Here is a 13,376-nt window from a genome sequence, read left to right on the forward strand (position 1 = left end):
CCAGTCCTATTGCATTTTGGGTTAAGCATCATCGGAAACTGTTGACGTGGCTTTCCCACCACAGTTATAACACATATGAGTATGCATTTTTACACATGATTTATGTAGGTTTCAATGTCATGATCCCCACCAAGAGCTCAGATGCACTCAGGGGACTCAGTTGTACCCTTTTTTGCACAGGAGACACTTAACATAATCAAATAGAGTCAAACATTACTTGTGAGGTCCTCAAAATGTCAACCACTGCTGCTGTAAATCAGTGTTTGTCAACCATAGCCACCCCTAAAGATTATAATTTGAGCATATTCCATAGATAGCATGCATGGAGTGATTCTTGATGCATTTACATTAATTATATCATATTTGTGAAACCAAGGTAATCCTAAAAATATGACCTGTTGGGGTAGTTTAGGTCCAGAGTTGAGAAGCATTCATCGTTGATTTGTTTGCATATTATAAATGTATTGCTTGTAAATATTTAAACTGTGAAGTATTATATAAGATGGCGGCACAGTAACCCTACAACTAGAAATACAATATCACAATCAAAAATAATTTGATTCCACAAATCAGTATTGATCATGTTAAAGACTTTATTAATAAAGCAGGGGATTACATTATTTAAATATGCATATATGATAGAAATATTTGTGCAAACTGCATTGTGAAAGTACTCTTATTTTGTTAGTTATGCTACAAAAACATTTGTCCTTACAAAGTTAAAGAGGTTTTAAACAGAAATCAGACAGAAATTCTGAGTCTAATGTACATATTAACTCTATACATGGTGATGCACTCACTAATTAGATTCCCCATCTGTTCCCCTTTTTCGTCCACCAATAGTGTTTTACTGAAACACTAAGTGAGAAATTGCAGCTGCAGGTCTATTATTTAAATGGACCTTTGTGCATGAAAAATCAGTGTACAGATATCTACGTTCTTGCAAAAAATGCATTTATGTGTTTTATGCACTGAGTTTTCCTACCTTGAATTTAGAAAGCCTCATACTTGGTTTGCAGGTTCTCCGCTATTTAAATTTGTGGCTCGGAGCTGTTCCCACCCAGCATGGATCAGCTGGTCCGTCTGATGAATGTGCATAAGCTCAGCTCCCCCTCCTCCTTTAGAAGCTGTGTAGCATAACCAGCCCCACTCAATACTACACATCTATATCATCTGTTTTCTCAGTAACTGCTGGTCCCTTCCCCCTCACTGCTGATAAGAGCAGGAAATTTACCCAGAGTGAATTACAGCCCTCTGTAATAGTAGCTTTTGCTGCTCTCTGTCATCCTAATCCTCCTCCACTACCTCCCCGGTATTGTCATACAGCCCTCTGTAATAGCTCAGTGGAAACGTGCAATGGTGTACATAATGTTTAATTGTTCACAATGGAAGAATTTTTTTGAAGATGTATGATCTACAGATATATAAAGGAAAAGAAACTAAACGTTAAAACCCAATATCTCTCTTCTAGTTCACTTGTTCTTTATATCATCAACTTCAGCTCACAGAGTTCACTCACATACTCTGCATTGTGAGGGTCATATCTTAAAGCTTTTTCAAAGCAATCAATTGCATCATTTCTTTCCCCGTTAGTCTTATGGATGAAGCCAAGCAAAGCAAAACCCTCTGGATCTTGTCTATTGTTTCTGATTATCTTTGAGGAAATTCTTCTTAGAGCACTTTCACTGAATTCTTTCTCTCTCATGGTTGAAGTAATCTGCAAAGACATCTTATAATAGTGGATGGCTTCAGATTGAGATCTCCTGCAGTATTCCTTGAAATGTCCATAATGGTAATAGATCTGCTGCTTCTCCTCATCCGAAAGACTGGTAAAAGCCCAAACTGCTTCAAATGTGTCCTCTGCTTTTTGATACTCTTTTGCTTCGCAGTACATGTTTGCTAAGTCTGTGTACGCATACACAAGTGATTTCTTAGACTCCAGCGCCTTTTTAAAATGAAAGATAGCATTTTGCAGAAGATCATATGATTCTTGGTCTAGTTGTCTGCTATAAATGTTCCTGTTTCCCAATTGCTTTTTAGAATTGTAATATTTACGCTTGTAACATAGTCCAATTTGATGATGTAGAAATCCAGAGTTTGGGATGAGATCTACTGCTGTTTTTAGATGACGTAAGGCCTCATCTTCCATGCGAGCCCTCCTGTAAAACTTGGCAACATAACGGAGCACATATGGAAGGTTTGGGGCTTGTTTTATGGCTTCTTCAAGATATTTTTTTCCTTCATCAGTTCTTTTTAGGTCTTGCAGCTTCAACGCAAGAAGTGCCTTCACCACGGCGTCATTTGGATTCTTCTCTATTGCACGCTTCAACAGATCTAGCGATTTGCATTCTGAGGCTGGACATTGTCTGCCATTCATGGTTTCCAGTCTATAGACCACAGTTGCATAGCCAGTGTTCCACTCAGGATCTTCCGGTTCTAGCTCCAAAGCCTTCTGAAAGCAAAGTTTTGCTTCTTCATAATAATATCCACAAAGTTTTAACAGTGCCCAGCCCTTTTCTCCATAGATTTCAGATATGTCTGGTGTATCTTTGAGTCCTTTATTTATCTGGTCTACTTTATCTATATATTTTTGAGAGTCTTCATACTGGTGCAGGTAGTAGAAGATCCATGCATAATTTCCATATGTCACCAAATATTTGTGATCAGGTCCATCTGGATTGTTCTCTTTAATCACTTCTTCTGCTTTCTGTAAATTGGCAACAGCTTTTGTGTAATCCTTTTTCAGATGCATCACATAGGCCAGAATACTGTATACCATGTATTTGTTCTTGGTGACAAGAAATGTTAACTGGTTATACATTCTTTCTTCTATTTCTTCAGGGTCCATGTCCTTTAAAGTTAGTTTCCAAGTAAAGTGACATTTAAGTTGCAGTAAACGCAGCTTCAATGATGGCGCACTGTGATAGAAAATAAGAGAGGTGATTGGTATGAGTAACTGATTAAAAATGTCATGACATATACACACAAGTGAGCTATATATTATACAGGGTGGAGCAGTAGTTAGATCATTTTTATTTCCAAATAATTTCCTTTTGTGACAAAATTTGATAATAAGTAATAATTCACATACACATTACAGCAATAAAAACAAAACAGTAAAACAAAATCAAACAAAAAGAAACTATGAACAATGGAGTAATAACTAAAGATGAGCGAGCATACTCGAGAGTACTCATTACTCGAGCGAGCACCACGCGGTGCTCGAGAATATTTCACTCTCTCCTCCCCACATGTCTTCAATGAAGACAATTGAAGACAATGGTCTGCCGACACCCCTGAATTGTTTTTCATGGAAGAGCTTTACATATAAGCCCTTCCCAGAAAAACAATAATTTTAGTGTAAAAAAAACCCAAAAACTCACCTCTCCGCCGCTGCCATGTCCCTCGCAGGGATGCAGAACACATCCGCCGCATGCGGTAGATGTTTCCTTCATCCCCGCTAGTAAAAAGAATTCCCTGCTGCTGCACCTGCCACATCTGTGACAGATGCAGCAGAGGAATTCTTCAATTCATACATGACAGCTGCGGTAGAGGATCCTGCTGCCGGCAGCCCGTCATTGGTTTTCAGGGAAGGGCTCTAAACATAATCCCTTCCCTGAAAAAACAGAAAAAATTGTGTAAAAATTTTTTAAAAAATAGACACTCACCTTTCTTCAGCTGCGTCTTCTCTGTGCTGTCCCCTGCTCTGTGGTCCTGTTCTTTGAGCAGGCGGGGATTTTAAATCCCCACTTGCTGAAAGAGCTGATTGTGATTGGCTGAGGCGCTCAGCCAATCACAGGCAGCTCTCGCCCGTCATTCATTCAGGGGCCATTCCGGACCACAAAACATTGATCAGGGAATTTAAAGGGTTAACAATAGATGAGCGAGCATACTCACTAAGGCAAATTACTTGAGCGAGTATTGCCATTTTCGAGTACATGCCCGCTCGTCTCCAAAGATTCGAGGGCCGTCGGGGAGAGCGAGGAGGAACGAGGGGGGGCAGGGAGATTTCTTTCTCTCTCTCTCTCTCCCCCAGCTCCCCCACGCTCACTCCCGTAACTTAGGGAGTACGCTTGCTCATCTCTAGTTAACAACTTTGATCAGGGATCATTGGAGCTGTTGTGGTCGGTATCAACTGTAAGAAACAGCCAACACCCATATCGTATGGAGCGGTTTCGACACCCTATCCCTCTCCATACAAACTCGGAACTTCAATGATGTAACTGTACATCATAGAGTGCTAAGGACTTAAGATAGCCCAAAAGGAAAAAGACAGGTGGGGTAAGATCCCAGGCGCCAGCTGCTGTCTGCCTATTTGGAAACTTCTTGTCTAACCAGTCACGAAAATAGAGTGCATAATAAGCTGGGGCTCCATCCTGCTGCCACCCCATAATGTTGAAAACATCCCAATCCTGGATGATGGGACAGACAGTGTGTTAAATTTACTAAATCCTGGCTTGGAAAACTTGAAAATGACATAGACTTGCAACGAAGAATGATGTGGACTGAAGAGGCCGAGTGTCAAAAGGTGTTAACAGACACAACTGTGTTTATTGGTGACCTGAAAACCCTGAAGTGACAATTGAGGTGGATAACAGCAGTCCAGATGTGATGGTCTGGGCAGGAATTTCATATCGGGGGTTGATAGGCCTGTTCTTTTTTGAGGAATCCCATTTCAACAGTTTATGAAGCTTACTATCAGTAAGGAATTCAATAACATTCCAGTTCCAATGTGTAGGGATGCATGTGAACATGTGGCTTATCATCTCCAAGCTTATATCAGTCTTGACGGTGTAATGGTTGTGTTACGTGTGCTGCTGGGATCTGTAGTACTAAGGTTCCTAGCAGCTCAGCTCCACAGGTTGGGGTTAATTGAGCTGGCTGGGTGTGGTATTTTCCAGCAGCCAATCCACTTTAGCTTGCAGCTCATATAAACCCAGCTCCTGTCAGTAACTGTTGCTGGTCTTGTACTGTTTGGATGTATCTATTGTGTTCTCACTCAGATCTGTGTCTCTCTGCTTCCCTAAAGACAATTTGGACACCTGTAGTCCTTGTCTGTATCATATGCGGACCCCTTTTCCTTTCCTCTGACAGGCCTCCAAACGTCTTATGTCTCGTCTGTGTGTCAGTTGGTGGATCCCTGACACAGTTCCCTATGTCAGCTTGGTGGCTGACTGTCTATCCCCCTTGGTATGAGGAGACTTTTAGACTTGCTGTGTTTCATCTGTGTGCATGTGAGCTCTGGGTGGAGTCCGTGTGGTTTGCACTATAAGTTGTAGTCTGCTGTAAAGCTAGTGCCTGTAAAGTCAGTGCGTGCATCTTGCTGTGTGACTTGTGTTCTATTGTCTGTCCTGTGCAGCTTGCTGTGTGACTTGTGCTCTGTTATCTGTGCTGTTGAAGCTTGCGGTGTGAACTGTGTCTGGTGCTGTTGGACTTCTGATTAGTGTAGGAACTAGCTGTATAGCCAGGAGCTGTCAAGTGGCCCACTAGCTTCCACGTTTTGATCAAAATGTCAACTAATACCTGGTATTAATATATAGCTTATCATCTGTTTCTAGTGGTTGCATTTTGGCTGCTGTATGCTGTCTTCTTGTTCTGTCCACTTGTCCCGGTCATGTGGCATGTGTATGTGTCCTGTTCTGGTGGCGTGGTTCCTAGGAGCAGCTAGAGCCCAGTTCCGAAGAACGCTGGGCTGCCCTTTATCAGGGCCATGTCCCCGTTCAGGTAGGGCCATGTCATCCTCCCTGTAGCACAGTTGTGCAAAACCTGTGTGTATCCATCTCTTTGGGTCACGCTCATGTGGGCCCCGTGCTTAGTTTGCCCACACAATCGTAACAGGTTGATCATTATGTTGATAGACATTAGATTTACTTTCTGAATTTTTCATTTTCATCTCCATGTGTTTCAATTTATGTCATTGAACTGGTTTTGTACTTGCATTGCATTACAAATGATATAACTACTTCCGCATCACCCTATATATCATTAATTTAAATACAGTAAGTTCTTAGAATGTTCTTTGCATCCTATAGTGTCTAACCAGAATATAGTGAAGAAATTTTTGGTTTATTTAACTTTAGGGTCAAATTTTCATGTAAGAAATGTGCCATGAAATTGAAGCATGTGTTACATGTGGATTTTCCAACAGAATGAGCTGCAGAGTTGCAACAGATCTCAGGCCATGCATTAAAAGAATGAAATCCACCATGAAAATCTCTCCCTTTTCTGCAACAATTTTCTGCTACATGCAGATAAAACTTTGACATTCCCATCTGCATGCATTGTGGTGCAAATCTGAACTTGGCCTGAAATGGACAATACTACAATCAGCAAGATGTCTCCAGCTTTCCAGTATTGTCCATTTCAGGCCAATTTCAGATGTGGCATAACAGCCACAAATATGCACCAAAATGCATGCGGATGGGAATATCAAAGTTTTATCAGCACGTAGTAGAAAAACTGTTGCAGAAAAGACAGACATTTTTACAGTGGATTTCATTCTTTTAATGAATGTTGGGGCAGTTTCTATGCAACTGTTTCAACAGCTTACCCACCAGAGGAGGTTCAGCTGACCACTTTGCTCTGCTTCACATTGGTCCATGCTCTCTCCTTCTCCTTTTACACTAACCCTATTGATGTCTCCAGCTTCCATGCACTCCAGACACAGCTCACATGCTGTACTTCCCGGAAAGGTGCATGCTCAGTGACTTGCCCTGTTGTCATCATTAGGCTTGGTCACACAGAGCATCACCAGCTCAAAGAAAAAAAGTAAAAAGGAGAAGTACAAATCTTTTCTGCGTCAAACTGCTTTGTGTGAAGCTGGTGAAAAGTTTTCAGACTCGTGCCTAACGTTTGCTTTTCATATATGATAAACATCCATAAACATCAAACAAATCCTAACCAATGAAACTCCATTCATTGGGAGTGACCAATCATTTCTTGAATTAATGTTGTTCTTGATGACTCGTTCTTGCTTTGTTTCATAAAGTAAAATAACTTTGATCAACCCAACTCAAATCTACTTGCTATAAATTGCCATGAGACTGACTGTCTTCTAGATACAGTATAGCTTACAACATTGAATCAAAGTAAGTAAACTATAAAAAACAGTAACACTTCAATAGCTGAGGCGTCTTGGAGGTTAATCATTTCGGAATATGAAAGGATTTACCTCATCTTGTCCCTCCGGGTGGTCGCTGTGAACTGTAGAGGAAGTTTTCTGACTATAATGCGGGGATCCTGTCTTCAGGGTTTTATAGTCACACAGTATTGGGAGAGGCTCACGTCATCCTCAGTAAGAGGAGGGGAGAAGGGAGAAACGAAACTTCTCTGTGCCAGGAGAACACAAGGAGACGGATTATTCAGCGGAGAATAGAAACTGAAACATAGAAGCTGGTAGTAAGAGATAATGATAACGGCATTAACTCCCTAAGGACAACGCCTATTTTGGCCTTAATGACCAAGCCTTTTTTTTCAAATCTATCATCTGTCACTATGTGATAGTGACTTTTAAATGCTTTTACTCATCGACTCGAGTCTGAGCTTTGCTTTTCTGTGACATTTGGTAGTTTATTGTACTGTTAATATTTTCATCAGTGAATCTCTATTATTAAAAAAAAAAAAAACTACTAAAAATTTGGAAAAATTCACAAGCAAAGTGATGCGAGGCGGTTTTCAATTAAAAACACCTTGTATCGGCATAAAAAATCCCCGATATCGCACTTGTCCGTGTGAATGTATTCTAAGGCAAATGGTCAAACACCACAAAGTAGTTACTACAGAATAGATGTGGACAGCACCTTGATGGACTTAATCGACACACAAAATTTCTTCGGTCCTCTTATAACCCATCAAAGTTGGAGAGCAGCATATGCAGAGTAAAAGGATACCCCCCAAAATTCAGAATAATGGTGGTAAGGAAATGTTAGACAATATGCCCATGCACTCAAATAAAAGAACCAGAGTAATATTTTGGGTACTCACTAACAGGGGGGAGGTGCCCCAATATTGCAGTAGTGGGGTGAAACCTCCACCCTTGGAGTCCCAGGACAGCCTTACAATCACTGAAGATGTGGCTCCTTGCCGGAATTTACAGTCTCACCCCAAGATGTTAAATCGTCTTTATTCCGAATATCCCAATTCACAAATGTTGTCCCTCATCAAGAGGTCCAACAGCAGATGCAACGCGTTTCGGCCACTTGGAGGCCCTTTTCAAGCATAAAAAACAATATCACAAACAGATACATATAAGGAGGTGCCTACTCACCGAGTTTACAGCATAACTCGGTGTTCCGTCACCTCGTCTTGACGCTGTGCACGGGGTATACGTCATCGCGTCCTGCATGATGGTTTTGGAACGCATAACGTGCGGTCCAATGCGGCGCGATTACGTCACTCCACTTGCATAATTTCAATAAATTTCATATTACATATGACTTAAAATCAATCACAGGTAGATGGTGGAATCACGGATGTTCAATAGTTACCAATAGTGCATGAATATATAAATAGTGCATAATTATATATTAATAATAATTCAATATACATAAAGGATGTATGATAAATACAAGTGAATAAATATCTAAAAATGAATATGTCTATCTATCCTCATATATCCTATAATTAAATCATATTTATATAAAATAACAATGAATTAATGTGCTATCTTCATGATTTATCTTAGGGCTCAGTCAGATGGGCGTTTGTACGTGCACATTTTTAATTGATAACTGGTGCATTCAAAAATTTGCGTGACCTTAGCGGGCGGCACGGCGGAAAAAACGCTGCTAGCAGCGTTTATCCGCACAAAAGGGCTCAGTCACAAGAGCGCTGCCCGCTATCCTCTGCCATAGCTGTGCCACAGCTGTCACAGAGAAGCGCGATGTTCTCCCATTGAATTCAATGGAGCCGGCAGTACAGCCGGCTCCTTTGAAAGCAATTGGCTGCCGGCAAGCGCTGTAGTAATTTTCGGGGAAAGGGCTTAGAATATAAGCCCTTCCCTGAAAAACAATCCAAAAACGTGTAAAAAAAAAAAATCTATACTCACCTTTCTGCAGCTGCCGGGGCTCAGCTGCGTCCAGCTGAATGGGCCGCCTCTGATTGGCTGAGCACTGTGACCAATCAGAGGCAGCTCTCAGCTATTGAATGACAGGTCAGTGTATCATACGGCCAGTTTAAACGTATCAAAAGAAATTGTTCCACTCAGAAATTATATGAGGAACAAAACGAAATTTTATTAAAAAGATTCAAAGAAAAAGGCTATATAGTTCCCCTGATTGAATCGGCCTATAAAAAAGCTCAAGGGGAACAGAAGACCACCTCCAACAACAAAGGAAAACTAAAGAGTAACCAGAATCACTCCATTTATTTCACCACAAAATATAGCAACCAACACCAGCAAATTAAAAATATATTACAGAAACATTGGGGGATCCTAGGGGCGGGTCCTTTTCTGAGAGACCACATACAAGAAAACCCCAGGGTTATATTTAGAAAGAATAGGTCCGTTAAGAATATTCCCCCCCCCATCCCCCTCCTGCCCAAAGAATATAACACAAAAGGAGTCTTCTATGAAGAACCATATAACGCAACCAGTGGGGGTTTATAGGTGTGGCCGAAATTGGTGTAAGTGCTTCAAAATAATGTGTAATAAATGGAAAACCATTAGAGATTAGCGAACACCAAAATGTTCGGGTGTTATTCGAAACGAACTTCCCGCGATGTTCGAGGGTTCGTTTCGAATAACGAACCCCATTGAAGTCAATGGGCGACCAGAGCATTTTTGTATTTCGCCGATGCTCGCTAAGGTTTTCATGTGTGAAAATCTGGGCAATTCAAGAAAGTGATGGGAATGACACAGAAACGGATAGGGCAGGCGAGGGGCTACATGTTGGGCTGCATCTCAAGTTCACAGGTCCCACTATTAAGCCACAATACCGGCAAGAGTGGGCCCCCCCACCTCCCAACAACTTTTACATCTGAAAAGCCCTCATTAGCATGGCATACCTTTGCTAAGCACCACACTAGCTACCACAAAGCTGCCTGGATGACACTCCGCTGCCACTTCTCCTGGGTTACATGCTGACCAACCACCACCCCTCCCCCCCACAGCGCACACCAAAGTGTCCCTGCGCAGCCTTCAGCTGCCCTCATGCCACACCACCCTCATGTCTATTTAGAAGTGCGTCTGCCATGAGGAGGAACCGCAGGCACACACTGCAGAGGGTTGGCACGGCTAGGCAGCGACCCTCTTTAAAAGGGGCGGGGCGATAGCCCACAATGCTGTACAGAAGCAATGAGAAATATAATCCTGTGCCACCGCCATCAGGAGCTGCACACGTGGGCATAGCAATGGGGAACCTATGTGCCACACACTATTCATTCTGTCAAGGTGTCTGCATGCCCCAGTCAGACTGGTAATATGTACCTTAACAGTAACCGCGTTGGTGGTAATGTGGTGGTGACTGCGGACCTAGTAGCACGGTTGTATTTTGTTGGTTTTCGGAATGCGGCCAGGATTAAGTGGGCCGTGGTGGGGGGATGGTGTGGGGGCTCTCTTGTTGTGTCGGTAAAGGTGAAATTCTTGGACTGCCACCAGACGAACCAATGCAAAGGCATTTGCCAAGAATGTTTTCCCTGTTGGAGGAGGAGGGGGATGTTTTTGAGGCACTACGTGTCCTCTCCACGTGTCCGTGGTTATATGCACCTTAACAGTAACCGCGTTGGTGGTAATGTGGTGGTGACTGCGGACCTAGTAGCACGGTTGTATTTTGTTGGTTTTCGGAATGCGGCCAGGATTAAGTGGGCCGTGGCGGGGGGATGGTGTGGGGGCTCTCTTGTTGTGTCGGTAAAGGTGAAATTCTTGGACTGCCACCAGACGAACCAATGCAAAGGCATTTGCCAAGAATGTTTTCCCTGTTGGAGGAGGAGGGGGATGTTTTTGAGGCACTACGTGTCCTCTCCACGTGTCCGTGGTTATATGCACCTTAACAGTAACCGCGTTGGTGGTAATGTGGTGGTGACTGCGGACCTAGTAGCACGGTTGTATTTTGTTGGTTTTCGGAATGTGGCCAGGATTAAGTGGGCCGTGGCGGGGGGATGGTGTGGGGGCTCTCTTGTTGTGTCGGTAAAGGTGAAATTCTTGGACTGCCACCAGACGAACCAATGCAAAGGCATTTGCCAAGAATGTTTTCCCTGTTGGAGGAGGAGGGGGATGTTTTTGAGGCACTACGTGTCCTCTCCACGTGTCCGTGGTTATATGCACCTTAACAGTAACCGCGTTGGTGGTAATGTGGTGGTGACTGCGGACCTAGTAGCACGGTTGTATTTTGTTGGTTTTCGGAATGCGGCCAGGATTAAGTGGGCCGTGGCGGGGGGATGGTGTGGGGGCTCTCTTGTTGTGTCGGTAAAGGTGAAATTCTTGGACTGCCACCAGACGAACCAATGCAAAGGCATTTGCCAAGAATGTTTTCCCTGTTGGAGGAGGAGGGGGATGTTTTTGAGGCACTACGTGTCCTCTCCACGTGTACGTGGTTATATGCACCTTAACAGTAACCGCGTTGGTGGGAAATGGCCTCGCCGCCATCATGTCTTTGGGAAGCCTCTGTTTCCACACCCCAGAGACATACCATTAGCAGCGGTATAGGCAGAGCCCAGAATTCGTAACATTTCAGCCATAGCATTAGGACAGGCCCCACTAACATATCAGTAGCAGCATTATAGGAGGAGCGCAGTCTTCGTTCCATGTCAGCAATAGTAGCACTCAAGACAGGCCCCAGTAACAATTCCGAAGCAGCAGTATAGCGGGAGCGCAGTCTTCGTTCCATGTCAGCAATAGTAGCACTCAAGACAGGCCCCAGTAACAATTCCGAAGCAGCAGTATAGCGGGAGCGCAGTCTTCGTTCCATGTCAGCAATAGTAGCACTCAAGACAGGCCCCAGTAACAATTCCGAAGCAGCAGTATAGCGGGAGCGCAGTCTTCGTTCCATGTCAGCAATAGTAGCACTCAAGACAGGCCCCAGTAACAATTCTGAAGCAGCAGTATAGTGGGAGCGCAGTCTTAGTTCCATTTCAGTAGCCTTAGTATAGCCAAGGCCCAAGTTACATTTATGTAGCTAAAGTGTAGGCCAACCCCACACACCTTTCTGTACCATGAGTGCAGGCGAAGAACATACAAATTGCTATGATTACACTGTAGGTGTAAAATTGGTGTACCAACAGTACTAATGTACCTCAGTAAAAATTGGCCATGCCCAACCAAGATGGCAGGTGAATCGCTTTGGTTAATGTGGCTTAAGTGGTAACTAGGCCTGGAGGCAGCCCAGTGTAACGAAAAATTGGTTCAAGTTAAAGTTCCAACGCTTTTAAGCGCATTGAAACTTATCAAAATTGTTCAGAAAAATTATTTGAGTGAGCCTTGTGGCCCTAAGAAAAATTGCCCGTTCAGCGTGATTACGTGAGGTTTCAGGAGGAGGAGCAGGAGGAGGAGGAGGAGGAATATTAGACACAGATTGATGAAGCAGAAATGTCCCCGTTTTGGATGGTGAGAGAGAACGTAGCTTCCATCCGCGGGTGCAGCCTACGTATTGCTTACGTATCGCTGCTGTCCGCTGGTGGAGAACAGAAGTCTGGGGAAATCCAGCCTTTGTTCATCTTGATGAGTGTTAGCCTGTCGGCACTGTCGGTTGACAAGCGGCTACGCTTATCTGTGATGATTCCCCCAGCCGCACTAAACACCCTCTCCGACAAGACGCTAGCCACAGGACAAGCAAGCACCTCCAGGGCATACAGCGCTAGTTCAGGCCACGTGTCCAGCTTCGACACCCAGTAGTTGTAGGGGGCAGAGGCGTCACCGAGGATGGTCGTGCGATCGGCTACGTACTCCCTCACCATCCTTTTACAGTGCTCCCGCCGACTCAGCCTTGACTGGGGAGCGGTGACACAGTCTTGCTGGGGAGCCATAAAGCTGGCCAAGCCCTTAAAGACTGTTGCACTGCCTGGGATGTACATGCTGCTCGATCTCCGCACCTCCCCTGCTACCTTGCCCTCGGTACTGCGCCTTCTGCCACTAGCGCTGTCGGCTGGGAATTTTACCATCAGCTTGTCCGCAAGGGTCCTGTGGTATAGCAACACTCTCGAACCCCTTTCCTCTTCGGGAATGAGAGTGGGCAGGTTCTCCTTATAGCGTGGGTCGAGCAGTGTGTACACCCAGTAATCCGTTGTGGCCAGAATGCGTGCAACGCGAGGGTCACGAGAAAGGCATCCTAACATGAAGTCAGCCATGTGCGCCAGGGTACCAGTACGCAACACATGGCTGTCTTCACTAGGAAGATCACTTTCAGGATCCTCCTCCTCCTCCTCCTCCTCAGGCCATACAC

General features: G+C 43.9%; 1 protein-coding gene across 2 annotated transcripts in view; it reads right to left on the reverse strand.

The window, feature by feature from the left end:
* Positions 1-573: 573 nt before the first annotated feature.
* LOC136626025 (interferon-induced protein with tetratricopeptide repeats 5-like) overlaps positions 574-13,376 on the reverse strand; it is a 59,115-nt gene continuing 46,312 nt past the window's right edge. The window contains exons 1-2 of one of the 2 annotated variants that reach the window (XM_066600729.1): positions 7,172-7,303; positions 574-2,918 (exon numbers count right to left, since the gene is read on the reverse strand). In XM_066600729.1, coding sequence (XP_066456826.1) covers positions 1,484-2,918; positions 7,172-7,176 — 1,440 coding nt within the window. In that variant the 5' untranslated portion in view covers positions 7,177-7,303 and the 3' untranslated portion in view covers positions 574-1,483. Of the gene's footprint in view, positions 2,919-7,171; positions 7,304-13,376 lie in introns of those variants that run through there. The other variant, XM_066600730.1, reaches the window with a different exon arrangement.

This window comes from Eleutherodactylus coqui, chromosome 4 (genome assembly GCF_035609145.1).
Source record: "Eleutherodactylus coqui strain aEleCoq1 chromosome 4, aEleCoq1.hap1, whole genome shotgun sequence".
In the NCBI taxonomy this organism is placed as follows: Eukaryota; Metazoa; Chordata; class Amphibia; order Anura; family Eleutherodactylidae; genus Eleutherodactylus; species Eleutherodactylus coqui.